General features: G+C 61.7%; 3 protein-coding genes across 6 annotated transcripts; all 3 read left to right on the forward strand.

Moving 5' to 3' along the window:
• The first annotated feature begins 424 nt into the window (after positions 1 to 424).
• Positions 425 to 7,093, forward strand: ZMIZ2 (zinc finger MIZ-type containing 2). Of its 3 annotated transcripts, XM_036396801.2 has the most exons (19): positions 425 to 505; positions 1,214 to 1,335; positions 1,624 to 1,738; positions 1,827 to 2,029; positions 2,119 to 2,311; positions 2,392 to 2,646; positions 2,723 to 2,896; positions 2,986 to 3,051; positions 3,126 to 3,297; positions 3,852 to 3,996; positions 4,474 to 4,684; positions 4,760 to 4,865; positions 5,021 to 5,178; positions 5,253 to 5,320; positions 5,493 to 5,561; positions 5,677 to 5,921; positions 6,003 to 6,178; positions 6,297 to 6,509; positions 6,624 to 7,093. In XM_036396801.2, the coding sequence occupies exons 2-19, from the start codon at positions 1,286 to 1,288 to the stop codon at positions 6,729 to 6,731; spliced, it is 2,727 nt and encodes a 908-aa protein (XP_036252694.1). In that variant the 5' UTR covers positions 425 to 505; positions 1,214 to 1,285; the 3' UTR covers positions 6,732 to 7,093. The 3 variants fall into 3 exon arrangements, with proteins under 3 accessions (XP_036252694.1, XP_036252695.1, XP_036252696.1); XM_036396802.2 differs by lacking the exon at positions 425 to 505 and having other exon boundaries at positions 1,127 to 1,335; positions 6,036 to 6,178; XM_036396803.2 differs by lacking the exon at positions 425 to 505 and having other exon boundaries at positions 1,128 to 1,335; positions 3,231 to 3,297.
• A 625-nt stretch (positions 7,094 to 7,718) lies between these two features.
• PPIA (peptidylprolyl isomerase A) lies at positions 7,719 to 9,779 on the forward strand. The gene is made up of 5 exons (XM_036396798.2): positions 7,719 to 7,852; positions 8,813 to 8,843; positions 8,933 to 9,021; positions 9,204 to 9,376; positions 9,478 to 9,779. The coding sequence occupies exons 1-5, from the start codon at positions 7,784 to 7,786 to the stop codon at positions 9,611 to 9,613; spliced, it is 498 nt and encodes a 165-aa protein (XP_036252691.1). The 5' UTR covers positions 7,719 to 7,783; the 3' UTR covers positions 9,614 to 9,779.
• A 4,307-nt stretch (positions 9,780 to 14,086) lies between these two features.
• Positions 14,087 to 20,901, forward strand: LOC118695307 (steroid 21-hydroxylase-like). 2 transcript variants are annotated; one of them, XM_036396794.2, is made up of 10 exons: positions 14,087 to 14,285; positions 14,638 to 14,727; positions 15,257 to 15,408; positions 15,877 to 15,972; positions 16,243 to 16,350; positions 17,029 to 17,115; positions 17,467 to 17,652; positions 18,347 to 18,507; positions 19,540 to 19,643; positions 20,241 to 20,901. In XM_036396794.2, exons 1-10 carry the CDS (start codon positions 14,087 to 14,089, stop codon positions 20,486 to 20,488), a joined length of 1,431 nt encoding a protein of 476 aa, XP_036252687.1. In that variant the 3' UTR covers positions 20,489 to 20,901. The 2 variants fall into 2 exon arrangements, with proteins under 2 accessions (XP_036252687.1, XP_036252688.1); XM_036396795.2 differs by lacking the exons at positions 14,087 to 14,285; positions 15,257 to 15,408 and having other exon boundaries at positions 14,304 to 14,727; positions 15,877 to 16,350; positions 19,540 to 20,354.
• Positions 20,902 to 25,597: the final 4,696 nt, after the last annotated feature.

The following is a 25,597-nucleotide window of genomic DNA, read 5'->3' on the forward strand; positions in this document are numbered from 1 at the left end:
AGCCCCAGCTGGGACTCGCTGTCGGTGTCCCCAGAACCCACCGCCGCTTTTTGGGTCTGCAGGTCTTTCAGCGCAGGGGTGAGGTTGGGGGGGTACGCGTGCCACGCCCCGCCGCATCCCCGTGGCTGCGCTGTCACACACCGGGTCACACACGGTGTCCCCGCGCGCACACGAGTGCCAGGTGCCACATGCCCGCACGTCTGGCGGTGCCGCCGCTGCGGTCACGCTCCTCACGCGCGCGGGGCCGCGCGCTCCCCCGCTGCCCTCGCCCCGCTCACCCCCGCGGCCCGGACCCTTCGGCGCTCGGCTACCCGCGCCTGGCCGGGCGGGGGCGGGGCCTGCATACTGATGAGCGCGCGGCCCCATTGTGCGCGGCGGCGGGCCGACCCCGCCCCCGGCCCCGCCCCCCGCGGAGCTGCGGCCGCGCGCGGCTGAAGATCCCGCGCAGCCTCCGCGCAGCCGCGCGCGCCCCGCGCCGCCAGGGCCATCTTGGGCCGCCGCCGCGGTGAGAGCGGGAGCGCCGGGCGGGGGGACGGGGCGGAAGGCGGGCGGGGCTGGCGGTGCCCCCGCGGGCCCCCCCCGCCGTGCCGGGGGTGGTGGGGGTGGTTGCCATGGCAGTGGGGGGGGCCCGGCCCCGGGGCCTGTCCCTGCGGTGCCGCCGGGGAAGGAGCGGAGGGGGCTGTCACCGCCGGCGAGGGGCGCCGGGGGCCGGTGGTTCCGCGGTGGCGGCTCCCGGGAGCCGGGGCAGGCCCGCTGCGGGTGTTCCCCTCTCCGTGTCTTTCCTCGCGGCGACCCCGTCTCCGCCGCCCTCCCGCGGCGCCGGGAGGAACCGAAAGCGGCGGTGACCCCGCGGCCCCCCGCTGCCGGGCCCGGCTGGAAATACCCCAGGCAGCGGGGCGCAGTGCCGGGCCGGGGGCCGTGTCCCTTCCCCGGGAAGTCCCCGTAGTTCCCCCCGCCCGCAGGCGCGGGGGAAGCCCCCGACGCCCGCCGCCCCGGGGAGCTCTGACGCCGCGGTGGCCGGCGCGGAGCGGGGGGGGCGGCCCGGAGCGGGGGCGGCGCGTGCCGGCCGGAGCCCCGTGCCAGCCGCGGGCCGGACGCCGAGCCCCGGCCGCGGAGGCTGGGGGGTCGCGAAGCCTACGGGCTGTTCCCCCCCCCCGCCCCGGCCTCTCCGGGGGCGGCCGCCCCTCACCCGCCGCTCCACTGCTTCCCGCAGCCCCAGTGACAGACGGTGCCGCCGTCCCGCAGTGCCCGCCGCGGCCTCGGAAGACCCAGCCCACACCCGCTGATGAGCTCCATGAACCCCATGAAACCCTCGCTGCCGCCTGCGCCCCACGGGTGGGCGCCGGGGCAGCGTCCCTCCATCCATCCATCCATCCATCCATCCATCCATCCATCCATCCATCCATCCATCCATCCATCCATCCATCCATCCATCCCTCCATCCTTCCATCCATCCATCTATCCTCCCTCCATCCCTCCATCCATCCTTCCATCCATGCATCCATCCCCTTGTCTGTCCCTCCATCCTTTCCATTCTTCATCTCTCCGTTTCTTCAATCCCTCCATCCCTCTGTCCCTCCATCCCTCTGTCCTTCATCTTCATTAATTTGTTTTTCTTTCTAGTGATGGTTCATTTGCATACGAGGCTGTTCCTTGGCAACCAAGCACCAATCAGCCGCCGGGATCCCTCTCCGTGGTAACCACTGTCTGGGGTGTCAGCAACCCCTCCCAGAGCCAGGTACCAGCAGCACCCCCACCCCAGGCATCCCCCGCACCTGGATGCTACTGCCCCTGCCTGACCGACTGCCTCCCATTGCGCCCTCCAGGTTTTTGGCAGCCCCATGGGCCCTGGGGGAAGCAGCTCCAGCACCCCACTGCTGCCTGGCATGGCAGGCACCAGCTCAGGCATGAGCTCCCCACCATTCCTGCCACAGCAGCCCTTTGCTGAGGGGGCACCAGGGAAGGGCTATGTGCAGCCCAGTGTCTATGGGCGCAACACCTACCCCAGTGGGCCAGGCTTCGCTGCCAGGTAAGGACAGCCCTGTGATTTGTGGCCTGGCATGTGCCCTGCTGTAGGGAGGGCCACTGCATTCCCCTTCCTGCTTCTCTGTTCTCCAGCTACAATGGTGGCCCGAGTGGCCCTGGAGGGATGGGGCTCCCCTCGCATGCCAGCCGGGCCACTGCTGATTTCACCCAGGCAGCAGCAGCTGCTGCTGTGGCTGCTGCTGCTGCCACAGCCACGGCCACAGCCACAGCGACGGTGGCGGCACTGCAGGAGAAACAGAGCCAGGAGCTGAGCCAGTACAGTGCGGTAAGAACCTGGATGTGGCAGAACTGGGGAGCTGACAGCCCCCCTGGCCTGCTGTGACCCTTCTCTCTTTGTTGCTGCAGATGGGCACAGGGCAGTCTTTCAGCAGCCAGTTCCTGCCCCATGCTGGACCCCGTGGCCCCAACAGCATGAGCCCAGCTGGCATGGCAGGTGTTGTGGCCCCTTCTGGTGTCTCCCCTGTGAGCATGAGCCCAGTGCGGGCACCCGGGACTGGCCCCCTCTATGGTGGGCAGCGAGTGCCTCAGCACACCTACCCTGGACCTCCCCAGAGCCAGCAGCTGCCCCGCCAGGGCCTCAAGCGGGCATACTCCAACGAGGTGAGTGCCGCGTTGGTGAGGGCTATGGCATGTGGTGAGCCCCTTTCCCACTGGTGCTGACTCCCTGGCCCCACAGGGGTACCCACCGCAGCAGTACCTCCAGGGCGGGCAGTACGCTGCAGCTGGTGCCCAGTATGCCCCCAGCGCCCCCCAGTCCTCCGCTCCGTCCCCCTCATACCCTGGCCACAGGCTGCAGCAGAGCGTGGGCCAGTACCTCTCCGCTTCAGGCAGTGCTGGACCCTATTACAAGGTACCACAGGGGAATGTGGGCAAGGGGTGGAGGTCTGGGTGTCCACCATGCCCCGGTGCCAGCCCCTGGAGACCCTCCTCCTCCCATAGCCAGCTGACCAGTTCAATGGGCAGAGCACCAGCTTCAGCACCTACAGCCAAGCAGCCATCAATGGGGTGAGTGTGGCAGCGGGCGGTGTGGGGGCTCTGCTGGCCTGGCTGGACGCTGAGGGCACGTGCTGCCTCTGCAGCCGGGCCGGTCACTGCCGGGCTACCCCAGCTCACCGCTGGCCGGGAACCCCACGCCGCCCATGACACCAGGCAGTGGCATCCCCACCTATGCGTCCCCTGGGCAGGATGTCAAGTCGCCCTTCCTGGCAGACATGAAGCCCAGCGTTGCCCCCCTGCACCCATCCCCTTCAGGTGGGTGTCCCTGGTGCGGGTGAGGGGGACTTTCACAGAGATCACCCCCGTGTGTACGGTGCAGACCGCGCTCCTGACAGCTCCCTGGCCTTTGCCCCTTTAAATGGAGGGTGGGAGGGAATTCAGAGAAGAGGCGTGCCCACTGCCGGGGTTTGGGGGCTGATTGAGGCAGGGGTGGGCTGCCGGTGACTAGTGGGAGGGGCTTGCTAAAAGGGTGTGGCCTCCGTGGGCGGGGCTTTATAGGCCTGCTGTTTTGGTGGGGACTTCTGCTTTTAGGGTGGGGCTTGGCTAGGGTGCGGTTTCTTGGAGCGAGCGGGAGGAATCTGCGGTGGGGTGGGCTTCCTCCAGAGGGGTGGGAGGGGGGTGGGGCCGCTTTGGCTGGGAGGGGCTTCCTGCATTGCCCGGGGCGCGGTGTCCGGGGTGGGCAGGGTCGCGTAGGTTGGGCTCCCTGCAAGGTGGGTCCTCGTGCGGTGGGCGGAGCGCGGCTGGGGCGTGGCCAGGGTGTGGCTGGCGCCCGGGGAAGGTGTTCTTTCCCTGATGGCGGCGTCCCGCAGGGCCGGCCCCCGGCGAGGAGTTGCGGCTAACCTTCCCGGTGCGGGACGGCGTGGTGTTGGAGCCCTTCCGCCTGCAGCACAACCTGGCTGTCAGCAACCACGTCTTCCAGCTCCGTGACTCTGTCTACAAGACCCTCATGATGAGGTGAGGATGCTGGGGGGCACCTTCTGGAGTGTCACACAGTGCTGCTCGGGGGGTGCTCTATGGCACCGTGTGCTGTGGAGTGGGGCTATGGTGGCAGCACAGCTGGGCACTGCGTGTGCCGTGTGGCATGGGGATGTGTGGCCTGGTATGGCTGGGCACAGCGCTGTCCTGCATCACGGTGTGAAGTGTGGCTTGGCACAGCTGTACTGCCATGGTTCAGTGTGGTGTCATGGTGTTTGGCACGTTGCGGCACAGCCTGGTGCTTTGGGGCATGGCTTGGCATGGCACAGCATGGTGGGATGTGGTGTGGCCTGGCACAGTGCTGTGCTGCTGTTGGGGTTTGTCACAGTGCCGTATGACTCAGTGTAACATGGAATGGCTTAGCACTGCATGGTTCTGCGTGGCTCGGAGCAGGGAACAGCATGGTGTGGTGACACGTGTGGACACACCCCCTGCCCACACCCTGCCTGTCCCCAGGCCTGACCTGGAGCTGCAGTTCAAGTGCTACCACCACGAGGACCGGCAGATGAACACCAACTGGCCGGCCTCCGTGCAGGTGAGCGTCAATGCCACGCCGCTCACCATCGAGCGTGGTGACAACAAGACCTCCCACAAGCCACTCTACCTGAAGCATGTCTGCCAGCCCGGCAGAAACACTATCCAGATCACTGTCACCGCCTGCTGCTGTGTGAGTCACCAGGAGGGTACCAGGAGAGGGAGGGTGGTGGCTGGGGCCGCAGCTCAGCCTCCTGTCTCTCCACAGTCCCACCTGTTCGTCCTGCAGCTGGTGCACCGGCCCTCGGTGCGCTCAGTGCTGCAGGGGCTCATCAAGAAGCGCCTGCTCCCCGCTGAGCACTGCATCACCAAAAGTGAGCACCTGGGGCTTAGCAGGATGCACTGTGGCAGGGAGGCCACAGCAGGATGGGGGTGATGCTGCAGTGTTGCCCAGGTGCCACCACGGTGCCACACCCGTCCCAGGGTCCTGGTTCTGACCCTTGGTTCTCTCTCACCCTCACGTTCCCAGTCAAGCGCAACTTCAGCAGTGGGACCATCCCGGGGACACCAGGGCCCAATGGTGAGGACGGCGTGGAGCAGACGGCCATCAAGGTGTCCCTCAAGTGCCCTATCACCTTCCGGAGGATCCAGCTTCCAGCCAGGGGTCATGACTGCCGGCACATACAGGTAGGGCGTGGTGATGACAGGGTGCTGTATCCAGTATCCTGCCTCTTCCATCTCAACTGCTGCTCTCCCCACAGTGCTTTGACCTGGAGTCATACCTGCAGCTCAACTGCGAGAGGGGTACATGGCGGTGTCCTGTCTGCAAGTGAGTGAGGTCTGCAATGGGGCCATGCCCTGTTGTCCCTGCCTGCAGGGCATGGGTGTGTGCTTCACTACCTGTGGGGAATCTATTTCCTGCCCTGGGAGAGGAACAGTTCTTGCCTTAGGGGGAGGTTCCTGTCTGGTGGGGGTTCCCATACCTCACTCTCTGCCTGCAGTAAGACGGCCCTGCTGGAGGGGCTGGAGGTTGACCAGTACATGCTGGGCATCCTGATCTACATCCAGAAGTAAGTGCCTTCCCTTTGGCTGTCTGTCCATCCATGCCTGGTCCTGTGCCACCCCTGGGGGGCTGTGCAGCCAGTGCCCCCAGCCTCACCTCCCCTGTGCTCCTGCTGTCCCCAGTTCAGAGCATGAGGAGATCACCATCGACCCGACCTGCAGCTGGAAACCTGTCCCTATCAAACCTGACGTTCACATCAAGGAGGAGCCGGAGGGGCCAGCGCTGAAGCGGTGCCGGACACTCAGTCCTGCACACATGGTGCTGCCCAACATCATGGAGATGATTGCGGCCCTGGGGCCTGGCTCTGTGCCCTTCCCAGCATTGTCACAACCTCCAGTGGGGGCTGCCACCGACTACGGCACCCCGGGTACGGGGGGGACCCATGGGGGACAGGAATGAACCCCATCCCTGTGTGTGTGTCCCCCAATTGCCCCATTTCCTCTCACAGGTTCCAGCTTTCTGGGTCCTGGGGGCTTCCCAGAGCCTTTTGCTGCCCCTGGTGTCCCTGGCCCCTCAACGCTGAGTGACTTCACACCAGGCCCCTCCTCCATCTCCTACCAGTCCAACATCCCAGGCAGCCTTCTGGCCCCTGAGAAGCCTCCTGTGCCCCCTCTGTCTGCACAGGTCAGCTGGCCTATAGGTGGAGAGACTCCCCCCAAGCCCTCATGTCTCACTCTGGATGGGCTGGGGGTCCCGGGGGAGGGAGTGTCTCATGGCTGTACTCTTTCCCCGCACTCCCCAGCTTCCCCCAGTGGGACGAATGGAGCCGTCCCACCCCGCCGTGCAGACAGGGTTGCACAGTGCTCCCTCGGGCAGCCAGCCCAGCTCCACGCTGCACTCCCGGGGTGCAGGGGTACGGCCGCCCCTGGGAGCCCCGGCCCACACCGCCGACCTCGTCTTCCCCCCCGCATCCAGCATGGCCGCGGCGGGCGATGGCTCCGAGGCTGCCCTCGACGTGAGTACTCGGGGGGGGTGGACAAGGGTCCTGCCGCTGGCTCGGGACCCCAGCTGCTGCAGGGGGGTGGGCAGAAGCTGCGGGGAGCCGGTCATCACACACTGCCGCCCCCAGCTCCTGCCCGAGCTGACGAATCCTGATGAGCTGCTCTCCTACCTGGGGCCCCCCGACCTCCCCAGCAGCAGCAACGATGACCTCCTGTCTCTCTTCGAGAATAACTGAGCCATCCTCGCCCCCCTCCCGGGGCTGGGGGGCAGCACTGTGTGCCCCTGCCCGCTGCAGAGCTGGGAACCCCCACAGTGGGGGCTTTCTCGAAGGGCTGCGATGGGACAGAGGGGCTGAGCCCCCCCAGAAGCACAAGGCTGTACATAGTGTAGAAACACTACTGCTCCCCCGAGACTCCCCATATTTAAAGGCAAGTGCGTCACTGCGGGGCTGCCCGTGCCCCCCTATCAATGTGCAAATGCTGCTGCCCCTTTTACCGCACGGGTCTGGCATGGGGCGTGGAGCTCAGCTCCCCCTGCCCCGCGCCGAGCTGCCCTGTATGTCCTCGATGGCTATTAAAGGATCCTTCTGCAGGGTCACGCGTGTCCCCCATCTTTTGTCATCCCGCGGCCCCGCCACTTCTCTGAGCGCGCGGGGGAGGCCCTCGGGTGGCGGGAGGATCCAGGCCTCTGTCCGGGCAGAGGGGGGAGGTGTGTCTCGAGTAGCGAGGGAATCCTGCCCTATCGCCGAGCAGCGGCGGCCGGGCCGGGCGGTGAACCGGACCTGTGGCGTCAATCATTAACTGGGGCCGGCTGGGCGGTGCTGCAGTCCAACGGCGGAGGAGGGCAATCGGGTGTCTCCGCACGTCGGGCGGTGGGCGGCCAGGGGTGGGCCGCAGCTCCGGTAGCTCCAAGCCCCAGAGGCCCTGGTGCCGCCGCATCCCCCGAGCCGCCCCTCACGGCGGCCCAGCGCCGCGCCCGCCTCCCCTGCGCCATCCCACCGCTCCTCGCTCTCCGCACGGCGCATGCGCGCCGCGCCCTGCCCAGCGCCGGACCGCGGCCCCCGCCCCGCCCGCGCTTTTTTCCCCCTTCCCCCCTCTTTCAAACGCGGTACCGCCGATTGGTTGCCTGCCCTGCCACTCCGCCACTGTGCCAGCGGCCGTTGGTCGGCGCTGCGAGGGAGGCGGGCCCTCCTCAACCCTATATAAGGGGCGGCGGGTCGCTGCGCTCCTTCTGCTGCGCCGCGCCCGCCATACGGACGAGTGTCTGCTGCCCTGCTCGTGTGTCACCATGGCCAACCCCGTCGTCTTCTTCGACATCGCCGCTAATAGCGAGCCCCTGGGTCGCGTCACCTTCGAGGTGGGCGCGGGAGGCGGCCGGGGAGGGGCGGGGGGTGCCACTGCCGTTTCCTCGCCGGGCGCGCGGGGCGCGGGGCCGGTGAGGGGCCAGCAGGCGCCGCGCGTGCGCGGCGGGGGCGCGTTGGTGGCTGCGGGGCTGCGGCGCCCCCGGCCCGGCGGGGCGAACAAAGGGCCCCGAGCGTCGCGCTCGGGCGGCTCCAGGAGCGGCGGCGCGGTGCCAGCCCAGGGCGCGCCATCGCCCGAGGCAGTCCGTGCGCACCTGGTCCGCTGCCGCTGGTTCCCCGTTCCCGCCGGCCTCCGCTCCGCCCCGGGCCGGGGGGGCGCGGCAGTTCCCCCCCCACTGCGGGTCGCGGCCGTGGCTGCTCCGCCGCCATTTTATCGCAAGGCCCCCGGAGCATCGGGATGAGCCGTGTCGAGCTCCCGGGCGGTGCTGCCCGAGTCTGGGGATGCCGGCGGGGAGTGCCGGCAACCCGATCACCGCGGGATTGTCGCTGGAGGGCGAAGCATTTCTCACCCCGCCCGGGGCGCAGAGCATCCCTGGCACGGCCGGGCCTGCTCCGAGCGCCGCGGCTGCTGCGGATTCGGAGCCGCGCTCCCGCACGGGCGGCGCATCCAGCCCAAAATCCTCCCGAAGCGCTGGGAGGCGGCGCGCGCGCCCCGCCCAGGAAGGCTTGGGCACATTAATGTTTAATTTAATCCAGGCCAGCGGAACGAGCGCTTCTCTGCCCCGCTCGTGAGATGAGCGATGCTGCATCTGTTAGTTCAGAGCTTGCAGATAACCGTGTGAGACGGGGAGGAATCCAGAGCTGCTGGCACGGCCCAGAAGCCCCTACCCGCTGGGGGTCCCTGGGCTCGGAGCAGTGTCTGGGGGGACTCCCGCGGTCTGGACTGGCCTCGGCGAGTGGGGGGCAGTGGCCAGTTATCAGCCCAGGTTTGACAAATGCCTTTCTTGTCTTTACAGCTCTTTGCAGACAAGGTGCCGAAGACAGCAGGTTGGTAAAACAACTTTGGCTCCACTGCGACTGTACCAACCCCTGAACTCAACAAATCTGTTCATGGTGGGGTTTTATTTCCTTTGCAGAAAACTTCCGTGCTCTGAGCACTGGTGAGAAGGGATTCGGCTACAAGGGGTCCTGCTTCCACAGAATCATTCCTGGGTTCATGTGCCAGGTGCGTGGTGCTCCTGCTGCAGTGGGTAGGTGGGTGGGTAGGTGAGGCAATCTGGCTTTCCAGGTGGGTTTTGGAGTTGGATGCTGGCAGACTCAGGGTGAGAGGTTGGTTCTGCCATTTGCCTGCACCCAGCTCCAGAGTGTTCTTCTGCACCCATGCCCTGAAATACTGCCTTTTCACAGGGTGGTGACTTCACACGCCACAATGGCACTGGAGGCAAATCCATCTATGGGGAGAAGTTCCCAGATGAGAACTTCATCCTGAAGCACACGGGTCCTGGTATCCTGTCGATGGCCAATGCCGGCCCCAACACGAACGGTTCCCAGTTCTTCATCTGCACTGCCAAGACCGAGTGGTGAGTCGTGGGCTGTGGGAGGAGGAGCTGGGGGGTCTGCATCTGGGAGATGCCCTGTGTTGGGGGATGTGGGACCGGCTGTGACTGGTGCTTCTCCGCAGGCTGGATGGCAAGCACGTCGTCTTCGGCCGCGTCAAGGAGGGGATGAATGTGGTGGAGGCCATGGAGCGCTGCGGCTCCAAAGATGGCAAAACAAGCAAGAAGATCACCATCACCGACTGCGGGCAGCTCTCATAAACCCTTCTCTCACCGACTGACGGCTCCTCGGGCAGCCTGGGCGCCACAGCCCGCTGCAGTTCACCCGCTCCCACCCCAGTCCTGATGTACTGCTGCGTTTCTACTGGGTCACGGTCCCACTGGGCCGCAGTTACCTTCGAGTCTAAATAAAACGAGTTAAACTACACACACCATAGCGGTTCCCTTCTGTACCCAGCTGGGGAGGGCAGGGTTTGGCACTGGTGGGAGGGGAAATAAAAGGTGTTGAGGGGGCAGGAGGACCCCTGCTAGTGGGGTGGTTACACCAGGCACCCCAGGAGGATCCAGAGTGAAGAGAGTAAGCTGGTCTGGGCACTGAACTGATCCGTGGGGTTCCTTAGTGTTTTAGCTGGGGAAGGGTTGTGTTCCTTCAGCCACTGCCCTACACTTGTAAGTATAGGAGGGGCAGTGACACCCAGCAACCAGCAGCAAACCCGGATAACTCTGCTCCTGGTCTGTGTTTATCATTCTGCCTTTATTGTGAAACCACTGATTGCCCCCTGAAGCCATCCAGGAGTGGGTTCTGTTTCTGTGAGGACTGAAGGGCTCTGGGCTGGTCCTGCACTGCACATCTGGTTGAGTTGGGCAGCTGTGGGGCTCAGGTGGAGGCAGATGTGTGCCTATCTAGGCTGGGAGGGGCCGGTTCCCTGGCGCTCTGGGAGATGAACTGGTTTTCCGGGCACAGATGAGGACTGCTGGTTCCTGGCCCAGCTCTTAGAGGTGCTGGGGCAAGCAGCCCAGCTGTTCAGGGGTAGGAGAGGGCTGCTGGTGTCTGAGTGGTTCACACCTTCTCCATCCTACCTTGAGGGAGAAAGGATGCCTGCTGATAGCTGAGAGTCTGGTCCATATGGGTGGGGGCAGGACATTCCTCTGGGATGCTGAACTGGTGAATTGCTGGAACTCCCAGGACAGTTTCTCTACAGCCAATACAAGGAAGGAAGAGAGATTGTGCTCCTGAAACAGGTGAGGCACTTCACCATCAATGCCCCTCTGTCTCTCTGCAGACCAGCACTGCTAGTGAACTGGGAAATGACAAGGAAATGCTCCATGTAAGGTTCCTACACGTGGATCATGTGCATTGAGCTTTGTCTGCATCTCTGGGTGCCTGTGCCTCATGAGGCTGACCCCTTGACACGTGTCTGGGGTCTTTGTTCAGCCTGATGAGAATTTACAAAGAATTTGCCACCCCTGACTGGTGAGTTGTGACACCTGCCTTTCTTTCCCACTCCCCCCACCTTGGAACCCCTCAATATCCCCCAGGGACTCCCAAATTCCACTGGGACTCCCCAAATCCATTCTGGGAACCCTCCCAAACAGCCCCTGGGACCCTTCCAAATCCACCCCAGGACTCCCAATGTTCCCCAGGATGCCCTTGAATCTCCCCAATCCTCCAGGGATGCCTTGGTACCCTCCAACAGCTCCTCAGGAGTCCCTCAAATCCATATTGGGACCCTCAACATCCATCAGGACTCCCCTCCAGCCCCTGTTAGCTTCCCTGGTCCCCCAAATCTACCCAGGATCCCAGGGTCCCCCCAAGGCAACTCTGGAAACCACAAATCCCCATCACCTCCCAATATCTCGTGGGACACTGCAGCCCCCTAGACCCCCAAAATCCACCCTGCACCCCCCAAATCAACACTGGGATCCTCACAAACAACCTCTGGGACACTCCAAATCCACTCAAGAACATCCTGACCCCTCAAATTCACCACAAGACCCCCCCCCCCCCCAGTACCCTGGGACCCTCTGGCAGCCCCCAAATGTATTCTGGAAACCCCTCCCTCCCAGGAATCCCCCAAACACCAACTGAGACCCTCCAGACTGCCCTCCCCACAGTTTACCCTGGAACACCAAATTCCACCTTCAGAATCCCCACAAACACTCTCTGGAACCCTCAAACCCCCTCCAGGCCCCCTAAATCCACCCTCGTACACCCCAGAGTGCCTGGGAACGCCGTCCCCCCCCCAGGACCCTCCAACCCCATTAGATGCCCCCAAATCCACCCCAGGATCCTCCCTGGGGTCCCTCACCCCTCTCTGGATCCCCCAAATCCACTGAGATGTGCAAATATCTGCTGAGAAGCCCCTGGGACCACCCAAAACCACCCTGGGGCCCCCCTAAAGACTCCCTGGAGGCCCCTGGGACCACCCCTACACAAAGGCCTCCCCTCCACACTGTTCCAGCCTCACCATGTCCTTGCCTTCCCCCCAGCACATGGCCTTGTCCTCCCGCAGCGTCCTTGTGCACCTCCTGATGTCCTTGTGTCCACCCATCCCCCAGGGGCCTCCCATCCTGGATGTCCCCTGTGCCCCTTCCCCTGTGGTGGCACTGGCTCCCTGTCCCATTAGGGGGTCCCTAGAGGGCTGTCTGCATGCCCCCAGGCTTTGTGTCCCCTTTCCCCAGAGTGGATGTCCCCAGGGGGGGTGCCCTCCAAGTCTCCATGCTCAGGATCTCCCCAGGATGTCATCCCCTTGTCCCCCTTCCTGGGGTGTCCCCAAGGTCCCCCCAGGGTGACAACCAGCATGTTCCCATGCTCCCAGCATGTCCCCAAGGTGTCCCCAGGGTGATGTGGCCCCAGACCAGGATGTCCCCATGTCTTGTCATGTCCTGATGTCTCCCACAGCCCCCCTCCATGCCCCCTATGCCCACCCACATCATTCCCAATCCTGTGCCTTCCACGACATCCCCCATATCCCCCTCATGTCGCCACATCCCCCATGTCTCCCTGTGTCCCCCAACGTTCTCTGTGTCCCCCTGTCTCCCCATGTCTGCTGGAGCTGCAGGGGGGCCAAGGGTGGTCCAAGGGGGACCCTCCTGTGGGGGTTGGGGGGGGGGGGGGGGCTGGGAGGGTTCTATGGCACTAGGAGGGGACCTGTGGGTACTCGGGGTGTGGGGGTGTCCAGACGGGCCGTGGCAGATCCTGGGGGTTCTAGGGGTGTCTCTGGGGGCTTAGGGAGGTCTAGGAGGACCTCTGTGGGTGCTAAGGGGTTGTTGTTGGGGCTCAGGAGAGCCCATGGGGGCTGAGAGGTTTGTGGGGAGGGGTCCTGTGGCCTCCATGGATGGGGGGCTGTGGGAAATGCTATGGGGGGGGCTGGGGCCCTTCCCCCAGGGGGAGGTCTGTCAGGGTATGGGGGGAGGGTCACTTGATACTGGGGCCCACTACCCACTTTGAGGGGTACAGGGTGTTTGAGCTGCCTGTGGCTGGATTTGAAAGGACCCTGTGCCCTGAGAGTGTGTTTAGGGGGTTTCTGCCCCTGGGAGATGCTGCCAAGGGGTCAGGGGTTGCTGAGGGGCTTCAGAGTGCAGGTGATGGAGGACTCATAACTGTTCTCACTGCCCACTGCATCCTCTTGCTCCCCAAGGACCTGCAGCTGGCCCGACACCTGCAAGGGCCCCAGAGGGGGAGCGTCTGATGGGGGACACCCCCGGGATCCCCACACCATGGCCCAATCCCTGGCACCCACCCACAGGGGCCCCCCTCCTGATACCTTCACATCTCTAATCCTATGATCCCTGGGGGATCCCCACATTGAGACATCCCCCACCTGGAACTCCCTTCTCAATATCCCTCCTGAGGGCCCCCACCATGGCATCCTGCAAACTCCCTGAGCAACACATCCCAGGGTGGGGGTCCCCTTCCTGACTTCAGCACTTCTCAGATTATTGTGGGTCCCCACCTGTAATCATTCCAGGACCCAGGAACTGGAGGGACATCACCCCCCAAGGGGACATCCCTAGGACTCACACTCTATTGGAGACCTCCCTCACTACTGCTGGACCCCAATAAATGTCTCTGATCCTCAAATGCTTCTGCTAGAGTGAGGGAAATTGGGGGCAAGTGCCCGTGAAGGAGGCTCTGGGTGCAGGGACTTAAGGGGGGGTGGGAGCACCTCCACGAGGGCTGTGGGAATTGGGATAGGGGATATTTGGGGAGGTGAGGAGGAGGGTGAAACTTAAAATGTCCCCTTTATAAGGTGGTGTTTGGAGGGGCAGGGCTTGAAGAGGCACTTTTATAGTGGTGGGGGTCATTTTGGGGGGTTAGGGATTAGAGGTTTGCTTTATGGAGGAATCAATGCATCAGGAGGCAGGGATCCTGGGGCAGGGACTACGGGTCTGTTTCATAGAGGATGGGGAGGATGGGGGGCTGCCTCCAGGGCCGGGGGGCAGGGCTCCCCTTTATAAAGGCAGAGTGGCCGGTGGGGGGCAGGGTTTGATGTGAGACGGGGCTTTGAGCCTCGTGTGTGAGGCCCAAGCCTCAAGAGGCGGGGTTTTAAGGGGAGCTTTTTATGGGGCTGGGCCTAGGGTCCACTTTTATGCTTACGGGGGAGGGTTGTCGTGGTGGGGTGCGTGTGCGCCACCTGCGAGGGGCAGGACTTAGGAGGTGGGGCTGCATGGGGCGTGCTTGCGGGGTTCCCCAATATAAGGGCTCTCCGGGCTGCCCCCCCCCCGCGGGCCATGGCGGCTGCGGCGCTGCTGCTGGGCCTGCTGTCGCTGCTGCTGTCGCTGTCGCTGCTGTCGCGACTGTCGCGGCGCGGCGATGGGCGCGGCCCGCGCTGGGGCGCGCTGCACCTGCTGCACCCGCAGGGGGCGCTGCACCTTAGCCGCCTGGCGCGGCGGCACGGGCCCGTGCTGCGCCTGCGCGCGGGGGGTCGCGGTGAGTGCCCAACCGAACCTGCCCGGGACCCTCGAAGCCGACCCCGACCGAACCGCCCGGGACCCCCGAACCCGATCTCAGCCCAACGGCCCGGGACCCCCGAACCCCACCCCGGCCCAACCGCCCGGGATCCCACAGCCCCCCAAACCCCCCTCCTTGCTCCCCAGGGACTCTCCGGCCCCCCAACCCTGCCCTTTCCCCCTGCCGTGGGGACCTCTCCTCAAACCCCCCAAACCTTTCTTGGGGCCCTAATCCCCCGATGCTCCCCCCAAAATCCCACGCCAGGACTCCCCACTTGGTTTGGGATCTCCTCCAGTTTTGGAGTACCCCCAGCCCCTCCTCTTCCCTGCAGAGGTGCTGGTGCCGAGCTCGGTGGCGACCATCCGCGAGGCGCTGGTCCGGCACTGGGGGGACTGGCTGGGGCGCCCCCACAGTTATCTAGGTATGGGGGCAGGGGGGGCCGGTTGGAGGGGTTCCTGTGGGGTTTGGGGAGTATCCTGTGTGTAGTGAAGCCCTTCGGGGGATTTGAAGGGAGTCACTGTGTGGTTTGTGGGGTTCTCTGTGGGGCTTGGAGGGGGGTCACTAAGGGTTTGGGGGGCCCTATGGAATGGCAAGGCCTTATGGGTTTTGAGGGCGTCCCTATGAGATTGAAGGGGTTGTTACGGAATTGGGAGGGAGTCCCTATGGAGCTGGGGACATGGGTACTGGGGCGGGGGGGGCAGTTCTGGAGGGGTGGGTTGCCTGTAGGGGCGAGGGCAGTTTCTAGAGGTCTCTGCCCCACCAGACACACCCTTCAGGCTCCAGGGTGGCATTAGGCAGGTCCTATGGAGGAGGCGGCTATGGGGTTGAAGGAGGCTTTATGAGGTAGTGGGGCTCTGTAGCACACCCCTGGTGTATTGGAGGTGGGTCCCTGTAGGGGCTCCTCAGGAGGGGGTTTCTGGGGGTCCCTGACTGCTTCTGCCCAACGCCAGGGTCGCTGGTGTCACGGGGGGGCCGGGACCTGGCACTGGGAGGCCCCTGCCCTGGCTGGCGGCGGCAGCGGGGAGCAGTTCGGGGGGCACTGGCACGGGCTGGGGGGCGTCTCGGGCCCCTCCTTTGGCTGCAGGGCCAGAACTTGTGTGAGGTGAGATCCTGAAACCGACTTCTGCACAAAATGATCCTCCTGCAACCCCAACACCCCCAAAACTGATCCTCCCTGCATTCTGAAACAGATCCCCACACAATATTGACCAGCAAAACCCTGCCCCATGCACCCCAAAACTGATACCTTGAACCCCACTCCCTTCACCCAAACCCCACCCATGCACCTTAACCATGTCCCCTGCATCTGAAAACTGCCCCCCCAACCCTGCCCCCTGCACTCAACCCCCAATCTCTGCATCCCAAACCTGATCCCCAAACCCTGCACCCACACCACTGTCCCTCAAAACTGACCCACCCAAACCTCACCCTCTGCACCCTAAAAGGGCATTATCCCCGTGAGTCCCCAAAACTCCCTCAGAGCTCTGCACTTCTCTTGTGCGACCCGCTAAACCAGCCTTGGAGTCCCCCTTTTTTTCCCCCGGGGCTCTCTCTAACCTCTTTCCCCCAGGAGCTGCGTTCACATGGGGAGGCCCCCCTGGACCCCTTTGAGGTGTTCACCTTCCACACCTGCAGCACCATCGCACGCCTCCTCTTTGGGGAGCTGGTGGGGATCTGGGGGGGGCCCAGGATGGAGACAGGGGTTTGGAGGAGGACCCCAGTTTTTATGGGGGCCCAGGGGCTTTGGGGGGACCCAGGAGTTTGTGAAGGGAACATCCAGCTGTTTGGGGGGACTGAGCAATTTGTGGGTGGGTGGCAGGGGTTTGGGGGCACACTGGAGTTTGAGGGGACCCGAATGTCTGAAATGATGTTGGGGGTGTTCTGGGATCCAGAGAGAATTGAGTACTGGGCAGTACATAGGTGTGTCCTCCTCCAGGTGCCCCCTCCAGGGGAGCTCCGGGCCTTCTCGCGCTGCCTGGGGGAGCTGCTGCAGGTCTGGGGGCACAGCAGTGTTCGGGTGCTGGACCTGCTGCCCCTGCTGCGGGTGAGCCTGGCAGCTCCTGGGGGTGGCTGTGGGGCTGTGGCCTTTTTGCTGCGTGAGGGTCTATGGAGCCCAGGGCTATAGAGCCCTATGGGGGCAATGAGGGAATTGTGGGGGACTACAGGGGGCTATGGGCCCTTGGGGACCTGGGAAGGGCTGTGAGTCTCAGGAGGATTATGTGGCCCATGGGAGAGATATGGGGCTGGTGGGATTAATGGGGTTGGGAGTGAGGTTATAGGATCTGTGTGGGACTGGAGAAGGGTATGGAGGGCTGACAGGGAGCTTATAGGGTCCATAGAGAGCTTGGGTGGTGTCTGTGGCACTGGGAAGGGACTGTATAACACTAGGAGGGGAATTATGGTGTCTCTGTGGGGCTGGACGGGGGTTATAGTGTCTGTGTGGGGCCAGGGGGAGTGTTACAGGGTCTATATGGTGTTGGGGATCTCTGTGGGCCTGGGAGGGGCAGTTGTGGGGGCTCTATAGGGCTGAGGTGGGGTAAAGTGTCTCTATGGAGCTGAGGGTGCCTATAGGACATTGGAGGGGTCTGTATGGCCCAGGGGACCAACCACAGGGCTTCTCTGGGGCTCAGGAGACTCAGGCAGGGTCTCTGGGGGAGGGGGTGTCTCACTGAGGTCAAAGGTTTCTTGGGGGTGGGGGTCCCTATGGAGTCCGTGTGCCCAGGCCCTGCCCAACCCGGGACTGCGGAAGCTGCTGCAGCTTGTCCAGCACCGTGACACGTTTGTGGAGACCCAGATCCAGCGGCACCAGGTGGGGAGGTCCGGGGAGGTCCGGGGAGCTGGGGGGCAGCCTGGGGTCAGGAGTGGTGTGGTTGGAACAGAGCCTCAGGGGAGACCCAGCGGTTTGGAAGCTACATGGGGGTCTGGAAGGACCCAGGTTCTGGGTGGAAACCAGGAGTTTGGGGGGTACCCAGGGGCTTGGGGGCACCCACATATTTTGGGGGGACCCAAGGGGATGGGAGGAGCCAGGGGTCTGGGAGGGATATAAGGTCTGGGGGAGGGCCAGGGGTTTAAGTGAACTTGGGGGTTTGGAAGGGACTCCTGTGTTTGAGGGCAGCTGGGGATCAGGAGAAACCTCCAACATGTGTCACCCCTTTGCCAGGCATGCCCCTCCCCTCCCCCGGACACAGTTCTGGGGGCACTGCTGGGGCGTAATCCTGGGGCACGGGGGGGCCCCCTGAGCCCCCCCCGGCTGCACATGGCGCTGGTGGACCTGTTCATTGGGGGCACCGAGACCACGGCTGCGGCTCTGGGTTGGGCTGTGGCCTTCCTGCTGCACCGCCCCGAGGTGAAACATGTCCCTCCATGTCTTCCATGCAGCCCTGGGGGGTCCTGTGTGTCCCCAGGGGTCCTGTGTCCCCCACCACATCCTATATGTGTTCCATATGTCCCTCATGTTCCCTTCTCCATGGATTTCCTGCTGCTCTGCCCCCAGATTATGTGTGGCACCCTGTGTCCCCTGTACAGTGCCAGGGCTCCATGTGTGTACTTGGGGGTCCCATATCCCCATGTGTGTCCTACATGTCTCCCATGTCTCCCTCCCCATGGCTGACACTGTGCCCTTGCACCACCCTCAGGTGCCACATGGATGTCTCAGACATTGCAGAGCTGTGTCTGTGTCCCCACGTGGCTCCTTGGTTTGGGGTTTCCATGGAGAGGTGGCTCAGGGTCTGGGGATAGAGGGTCCCAAGAGACAGATCTGGGGGCTCAGGGGTGTCCCCAAGGAGGAGGGAGGAGCAGGTTTGGGGTGGGGGGTGGGGGTTGGGTTCCAGGACAGGTTTGGGGAGTATCTGGGAGTTCAAGGGGGTAGCCAAGGGAGAGGGCCAGGCTTGGGGATGGTTTGGGGTCCCAGGGGCAGGTTGGTGAGTTTGGGAGGGTCTGGGGTTCTGGGGAGTCGCCCTGTCATCCCATTGCCACTGTGTACCCCCTGGGATGCACCCCCTCCCCTGGTACCCCATGGCAGACATGGCACATCTGTGCAGCTGCAGGCGCGGCTGCGGGCGGAGCTGCAGGGGGCACAGGGACCACCCGGGCCAGGGGACGTGGGGCGCCTGCCCCTTCTTCAGGCCACCGTCAGCGAGACCCTGCGGCTGCGACCCCCTGCGCCCCTGGCGCTGCCCCACTGCGCCCTGCGCCACACCAGGTACCAGGGCAGGGCAGGGAGGAGCCGCCACCGGCCAGCCTGGGTGAGGGGCAACCACCAGAGAACAGGAAGGGACCGCCTGTTATCATCAGTAGGGTCCAGGAGAACCCAGCAGAGCCCAATAGACCCCAGCGAGTCCCACTAAGACCCATCAGGTCCCAGTATGGCCCGGGTAAGACCCCAGTAAGACCCGAATATGCAAAATATTTACCAGTAAATCCCAGAAGGGCCCAGTAGAAGTAGGGCCACAGTAGACTCCAATAGACCCATACAGCCTGGTAAGTCCTTGTAGGACCCAGTAGGCTTCAACAGACCCCAATAAATCCCAGTAAGACTCATTAGGTCCCAGTAGGCCCCAGTATAACCCCAGTACATTCCACTAGGCCCCAGCAGGTTCTGGAATGACCCCAGTAGACCCTAAGAGACACCCAGTAGAACCTAGAAGATCCCAGAATAGCCTCAGTAGGCCCCAGCAGAGCCCAGAAGATCCCAGCAGGAGTTCCCAATATATCCCAGTAAGTCTAAGGTAGCCCCACTAAACCCCAGTAGATGTTCAGTAGCCCCCAGAAAAGCTCACTATGGGTCCAGCAGTTCCCAGTGAGCCCAGTAGACCCCAGTATGGCCCCAGTAGACCTCAGCAGATACCCAGTAGATACCAGAGAGCTCCAGTAGGACTCCAGCAGATCCCAGTATGGCACTAGCAGATCCCACCCAGTATGCCAGTAGACCCCCAATAAATTCTAGTAGGTCTCAGTATGGCTCCAGTAGATTCCAGTACAGCATCAGTAAATTCCAGTAGGCACCCAATAGATCCCAGGAGACCTCTGAGAGCCCCAGCAGACTCCAACAGACACCCAATAACTCCCAGTAGCACCTACCAGATCTCGGTATAGACCCTGTAGACCCAAACAGACATCCAGTCATACCCAGTGAGCCCCCAGAGAGCCTCAGTAGGTCCCAGTATCGCCCATGCAGCTTTCAGTAGTCCCCAGCAGACCCCAGTCTATCTCCATGCACCTTGTCCCCTTCCAGTCTTGGGGGGCTCCCCGTGGCGGCCGGCACTGTCCTGGTCCCCAACCTGCTGGCAGCCCAACAGGACCCTGACATCTGGCAGCACCCTGAGGTCTTCCTGCCCGGTATGTGGATATTCCTGCACTCTGAGTGCCCCCCCCCGAACTCCTGGGTTTCCTCAAACATCAAACTGGGTTCCCCCAGCCACGGGGTTTTCCCTGATTCCTGGGTATCCTGGGAACACCTTGGTGTCATGAGTGCCCCCCCGATGCCTGAACCACCCAAACCCCACAGCCCCTCCCCCAAACCTGTGGTTCCCCCCCCCATCCCCTGTGTACCCCCCAAAACCTGTTCCTCCCCTCTACCTCCCCCCCGCCCCCCCCAAACCCCTGAGACCCCCCTCAGGTGTCTGAACCCTCTCCAAACAGGTGAATCCCCTTTGTCGTCCTGGGGTCTCCCCCGAGTCTTAGGCTCCCTCTGAGCCCCTGGGTCACCCCAAACCCCCATGTCTCCATTCTGAACCCCGAGGTCCAACCTGGGGAACCCCCAGGCTCCCTCCAAACTTGTGGAGGTCCGCCCCTTAGTCTTGGGTCCCCCCATCGCGCCTGCTCCCCCCAAGCCTGTGGGTCCCCCCGCACCCCTCGAAGCCTGTGGGTCTCCCCCGAATCCCCCAAGCCGGCGGGTCCTCCCGCACCCCTCGGAGCTGACCCGCTGCCCCCCAGAGCGGTTCCTGGCGCCGGGCGCCCCCTCGCGGTCGCTGCTGCCGTTCGGCTGCGGGGCGCGATCGTGCCCGGGGGAGGGGCTGGCGCGGGCCGAGCTCTTCGTGTTCTTGGGGCTGATCCTGCGGGAATTCCGTCTGGAGCCGGGCCCGGAGGGACTGCCGGGGCTGAGGGGCTCGCCGGGCACGGTGCTGCGCTGCCCCTCCTTTCGCCTGCGTATGGTGCCCTGCCAGCCCCGGGGCTTACCCTGACCCTGGCCTGACTCCACTTGACCACTTTATTACTTTTCTGAACACACTGTGATTCATCTGAGGTTTTTTTGACCCTTCTTGAATACACCTGACTTCACCTGACCCTGTGTGACACTGCCTGAACCTGGCTGACTGTGACCCCCTGACTGACTCCACCTGACCTCGGCCTCACCCCTGCGAGCCCTATGCCTCACTTTGACACCGGCTATGACTCCAGCTGTGACCCTACCTAACCCCCTCCGACTCTGCCTGAACCCTGCGTGACTCCATCCCAACTCACCTGACACCTGACCGCCTGATCCCTGGGTGCCCCCATTCAACACCCCAGATGCCTGGGTCTCCCCCGGATGCCAGGGTCAATGCAGTGTGGGAGGGCCCCATTTACCTCCTCCTAATAAAATTTGTACTTTTGACCTCGCAAGTCCCGGCTCTTCCTGGGACCCCCTAAACCTCTGGACGCCCGAAGCCCAGGCTTGCCCCCACCTTGACCGGCCACTCTCGGCACCCGCCACAGTCACAGCCCTCGGACAGCATCAGAAGATAGCGGTCTGGCTGATTTGCACTTCCCCGCTCCGCAGAGCCCTCCCCGGAGAGGCTGCGGTCCGGGTTGGGCTCGCAGCCCTGCGAGACACGGCGGGTCTGTGCGGGGCGCTGCGTTCTGCTGATCAGCCTGGCAACAGGCGACTCGAAGCACGAAGCGCTCTGATTGGCCGAGGCCTGGCGTACTGGCAACCGATTGGCTTAGAGCTGTTGGGGGCGGGAGGGGAGTAGAGCGCCGTCCCCAGAGCGAGGGACTGGAGGAGCGGGCGCTGCAGGGTGGAGTGCCCACTCCCAACATAGCGAGGGAGCGGGAGGCCAGGAGCGCTCCCTCGACGCAAAAACACGAGGGGGAGAACAGCGAGGAGGGGCAGGGAGGGGACGAGACCGCCCGCGCCCCCCGAGTCATGTGTCGAAATGGGGGCAACGGCAAGGGAGGGGTAGGCAAGGCAAGGGAACGGAAGGGGAGTTGGTCGGTGAGGAAAGGCAAAGGAAGGAGAGGCAATTCAAGAGGGCAGCAATACAAGGCAAGGCAAGCGTGGGGTAGGTAAGGCAAAGAAAGGAAGGGTACGAAACGCTATGCAAGGGAGGGTTAAACAAGGCAAAACAACAGAGGGGAAGGCAAGACGACGAAAGGGAGGGGCAGGCAAGGGGTCCAGGCAAGGCAAGGGGAGGCAGTGGAAGCCAAGATAATGAAAGGAAATGGAGGGGTAGGCCAGGTAGGGCAGTGCAAGGCAACGGAGGGGTTGTTACCTGAACTATCCAGCTGCAGGATAAATGTTCAAAATAAACATTGGACCCTTAAGGGATTAGTCTGCAGGGTGCCGCACCTGTCCCGGGGCCCCCCGGCCCGCGGGTGCTGCCCGCAGCTCCCGCTCCATCATCCCCACAGCCCCCGCGCTCCCCCCCGCCCCGGTGACATAACTCAGGTTTCCCACAGGGTCCGCGTGATTTGCGGAAAAAACTCCACAACTAGTAAAAGTCGTGAAGAGGGTATGTATCTTTATTCAGCGTCGGACGCATGCAGGATAGCTCCTTAAAGAACATGCGCGCAATCCAAGAGTCTAAACTCCCCTTTGTCCCCCAGCCTATTGCATATGCATTAAGTTTCGCAATAGGCTCATGCATATTCATCGCATTACAATTAGTTCATATCAGTCCTTGAGCAGAGAGCTCACTGTTTGTCCGTTGTCTCCTGCAGCCTTAGTTTTGGCTTGCTTCTTGTTTCAAGGTCCAAGGGGCCCCTCTTATCTTCCTCTAGCTTGGAAGCTCACATTCCTTTCACCTTGTTTGAGTCAATTTTGAGAGCTACAGGCTTTTTTGAATACAGCAAATTTAACAGACTAAACAAGTTAAACAATTCAAAACAGCACATTCCACCTAAATCTGAAGTTGATTTCTAACCCAAGTTAATTCCTAACCCCATGTCTCATTCGACAGGAGATGAGGGATTTTTAGGGATTTTTTTTTTTAGGACTATTGAGGGTAATTTTAGGACTTTTTACGAGTAGGGTATCTTTAGGGCTTTTGAGGGAATTCCAAGGTATTTTTTGGGGTAGATTTTTTAGAATTTTAATGAGTTTTGGGGTAGAAGGGAAGGCAAGTCTGGCACCCCATTGTCTAAGGGGCAGACGAGGGGCTCTGTAGGGAAGGGAACTCCCCACAGGACCTTTTTTCACCTCATCCCCCACTCCAAGGTCTAGCAGCCCCCTGTGTCACCAGCTGCTTTCAGAGGGTTACCTGGGTACACACGCACAGGGAGCTGCTAGTCCAGAGGGGCTAACGGGGGCATCCCAGGTATCCCTCCGGGAGCTATGGTTGGAGCATCCAGCAGGGACTAGGGGAGCAGCCTGACCCACCCAGGCACGGAGCATAACTCCGAGAAAATGCTGAGGGAAGAACCCTCTTGCCAAGGGGCAGCACCTAAGCAGGCCAGGCAGCATGTACTACTGCTATACTACTTAGTAATCACCAAGGAATAATTATGTAAGTTAACAGCAATTACCCAATTTATCTAGCTATGCTACCTAAACACAAAGCTTTATGTCTAACCAGTTTCCTGTTCTTCTGATCCAAGTAGTTGTTGCAAAAAAGAAAGCGCTGTTATTTTTCTGAAGAGTTTTCTTCTATAACAAGCCCTTTACTCCCCTTGAATTTGAGTCAGAGGAGCCAAACAGCTGTAGCTTCTCTGAGGGCTTTTATGCCCGGTGGGATCAGCCTCCTCCCTTTTCCTGAGTGCCATGGGAACGAGAGGCGGGCACCATCAGGGGTATATTAACCCCAGCCTTTGCTCAGGGCCTTCATTCCCCCTCTGGGAGGTGCTGGGATCAGAGCTCTCCTCTCATTTCAGGGAAGAGGCTCTTTCAGTTTACCTCAGCTTGTTTTCAGCAGGTGTTTCTGGGCATCTAAAGCAACAGAGGCTTTGAAGATACTGTGAAGAAAACAGCAGGGAATACAGGGAGTATTTAAGTTCATGATTTTGGGTTTTGTGTTTAGGGGTGGTAAAGTGCGTTTGTAATTTCTGGTTTTGTTCTTATTTTGTTTTGTATTTTTTTTTTTAGGAGGAGTGCAGATTCTAGAGGCTCCAGGTTGTGTCAGCTACAACAATTTTTTCAGCAGATTCATCGTGTCCCAAGAGGGATCTGCCCAGTGTCCAAGATGATGTTTGAGATTGAGGCTTCAGGTGAGTTGAGGATTGTGACTAGGAGAGGGAGGCTGAGCAGGTATCCAGTTAGGAGTTATTGTTGGGGGGGTGGTTTTGAAGGCAGCAGGGTGAGAAAGGGTGTTTATTTGAGGCCCCCCCCAAGGCCTTTTAGAAGCTGAGCAGAGGCATTCACACGTCTTACAGCACACAAGGTCATCCACTGCACTCACAGGAATGCCATTTAACTTTGCCTTTCTCTAACCCAGGTGCCACTCACAATAATGGCCACAGCCTTGGAATCAGGATGAAGCTGGAGCCTGAAGGAGCCGGGCACACTCAGGAGAGGGCAAGTAGCTGACTTGCTGGGATTTGGCCCACATACCTCTGTACTCATACATTGGTTTTGTTTTTCTTTATTGTAGCTGACCGAGAGGCTAACAGGCGATCATGGGGCCCTCCGAGGCAGGCTCATTTCAGGTGCAACGTGGATCCACATCACCGATCATCCAAAAGATAAGTCAGGGCCACGGCCTGGAGATGGCACAATGGGAGAGTAGTGGGTTGGGAGTTCCTGGGACAGATTTAAAAATTAGCAGAAGGAAAAGCAATCTTCTCCAAGGGGCCTCTTAGGACAGCTGAAGGGAGAGGTTCTACTTTTGATGGCAGCTTTCAGGCGGGCTGCGCAGAACAGTTCCGGTCCACGTCGTGTTGTCCGGTGTACCGTGTTACCTAGTGTGTCTTTGGGGTCCCTTTTGCCTTTTCCCCTCGAGACCCTCACAACAAGCATAATGTGTCGTGTTTAACGTCCCCCCATTTGTCACGTTCTGTGTCACGGGTGTCTGCACATGTTTGTGCCAGAGCTGCTCTGCCCTGCCCTGCCGCATAGCCTGCTGCAACAGGACAAGTCCCAGGGACTTGCAGTTTGTGGGGTGTTGCCAGACTCTAGATGATATTCCTAGATAGACAGAAGATGTTTGGAGCTGTGAAGTCATCCTGCAGCCCTTTGACTTTTGTCCTCACTTTCTTTCAGATGCAGAAGGATAAAATCCAGGACAAAATCCATTCACCCATCCCGGGTGAGGAGGTTCCCCCGAGCAGGTCAGTCACCGTTTGTCTCTGCAGGGGGAGTGTAAAGTGTGACTCTATTACAGCACTGTTCTTTTCTTTTTAGGAGGTAAAGCTGGATATCAGCAGTCAAGGTGAGGTGGGCAAGGTGAGCATTTAGTAGCATCCAGAAGCAGTTGTTATTGCTCCAGTCTCACTTTCCAGTGCAACTCTAAGCATCTGTTCCTGTTTCTGCTCTTTAGGCAATCCACTCGGAGTACGCCGAGCCCCAGTCACCGACCGGCCGACGCACCGGGTGTGCCGCTCTCCCGCGCCCTGCGGAAAAATCACGGGACTCGTCGATGAAGCGTCTGCCTTTTGTGTTTAAAGGTGTCACCAGGGTAGCCTTCAGCAATGGCCGAGGAGTCATGGTGAGTTGGGGAAGTAGGGAGGAGGAGCGAGGGTCCACTCAGGTTTCAGCAATGGCACATGACCTCATCTCCTTTAACCCAGGCTCACCCCGTGACAATGGCATCAGCCTCGGAGCGTGGCTGAAGGGTGCGGCCCCGGGAGCCGGTCATTCTTAGGAGAACGGTGCGCGGCAGAATTGTTGGGTTTTTTGCCATTGTGCTGCAGAGATCATGCATTGATATTTGGATTTCTTTCATGTAGCTGACTGAGAAACAACAGGGAGTTGTTGAACAACAGTGCCAGCAGGAACTTCCCAGATGTCGTGGCTGCCTTCTTTTGCACCTGACATGGACAGGCAACCCCAGATGTCCAAGAGATAAGTAGAGGGCTACAACCCACAGAGGTGATGAAAGCGGGGCGCTGGGTAGGGATCCACCGGGAGGGATTTTTGAGTCCCCTTTGGAGATGGGGGT

This window comes from Molothrus ater, chromosome 28 (assembly GCF_012460135.2).
Source record: "Molothrus ater isolate BHLD 08-10-18 breed brown headed cowbird chromosome 28, BPBGC_Mater_1.1, whole genome shotgun sequence".
Lineage (NCBI taxonomy): Eukaryota > Metazoa > Chordata > Aves > Passeriformes > Icteridae > Molothrus > Molothrus ater.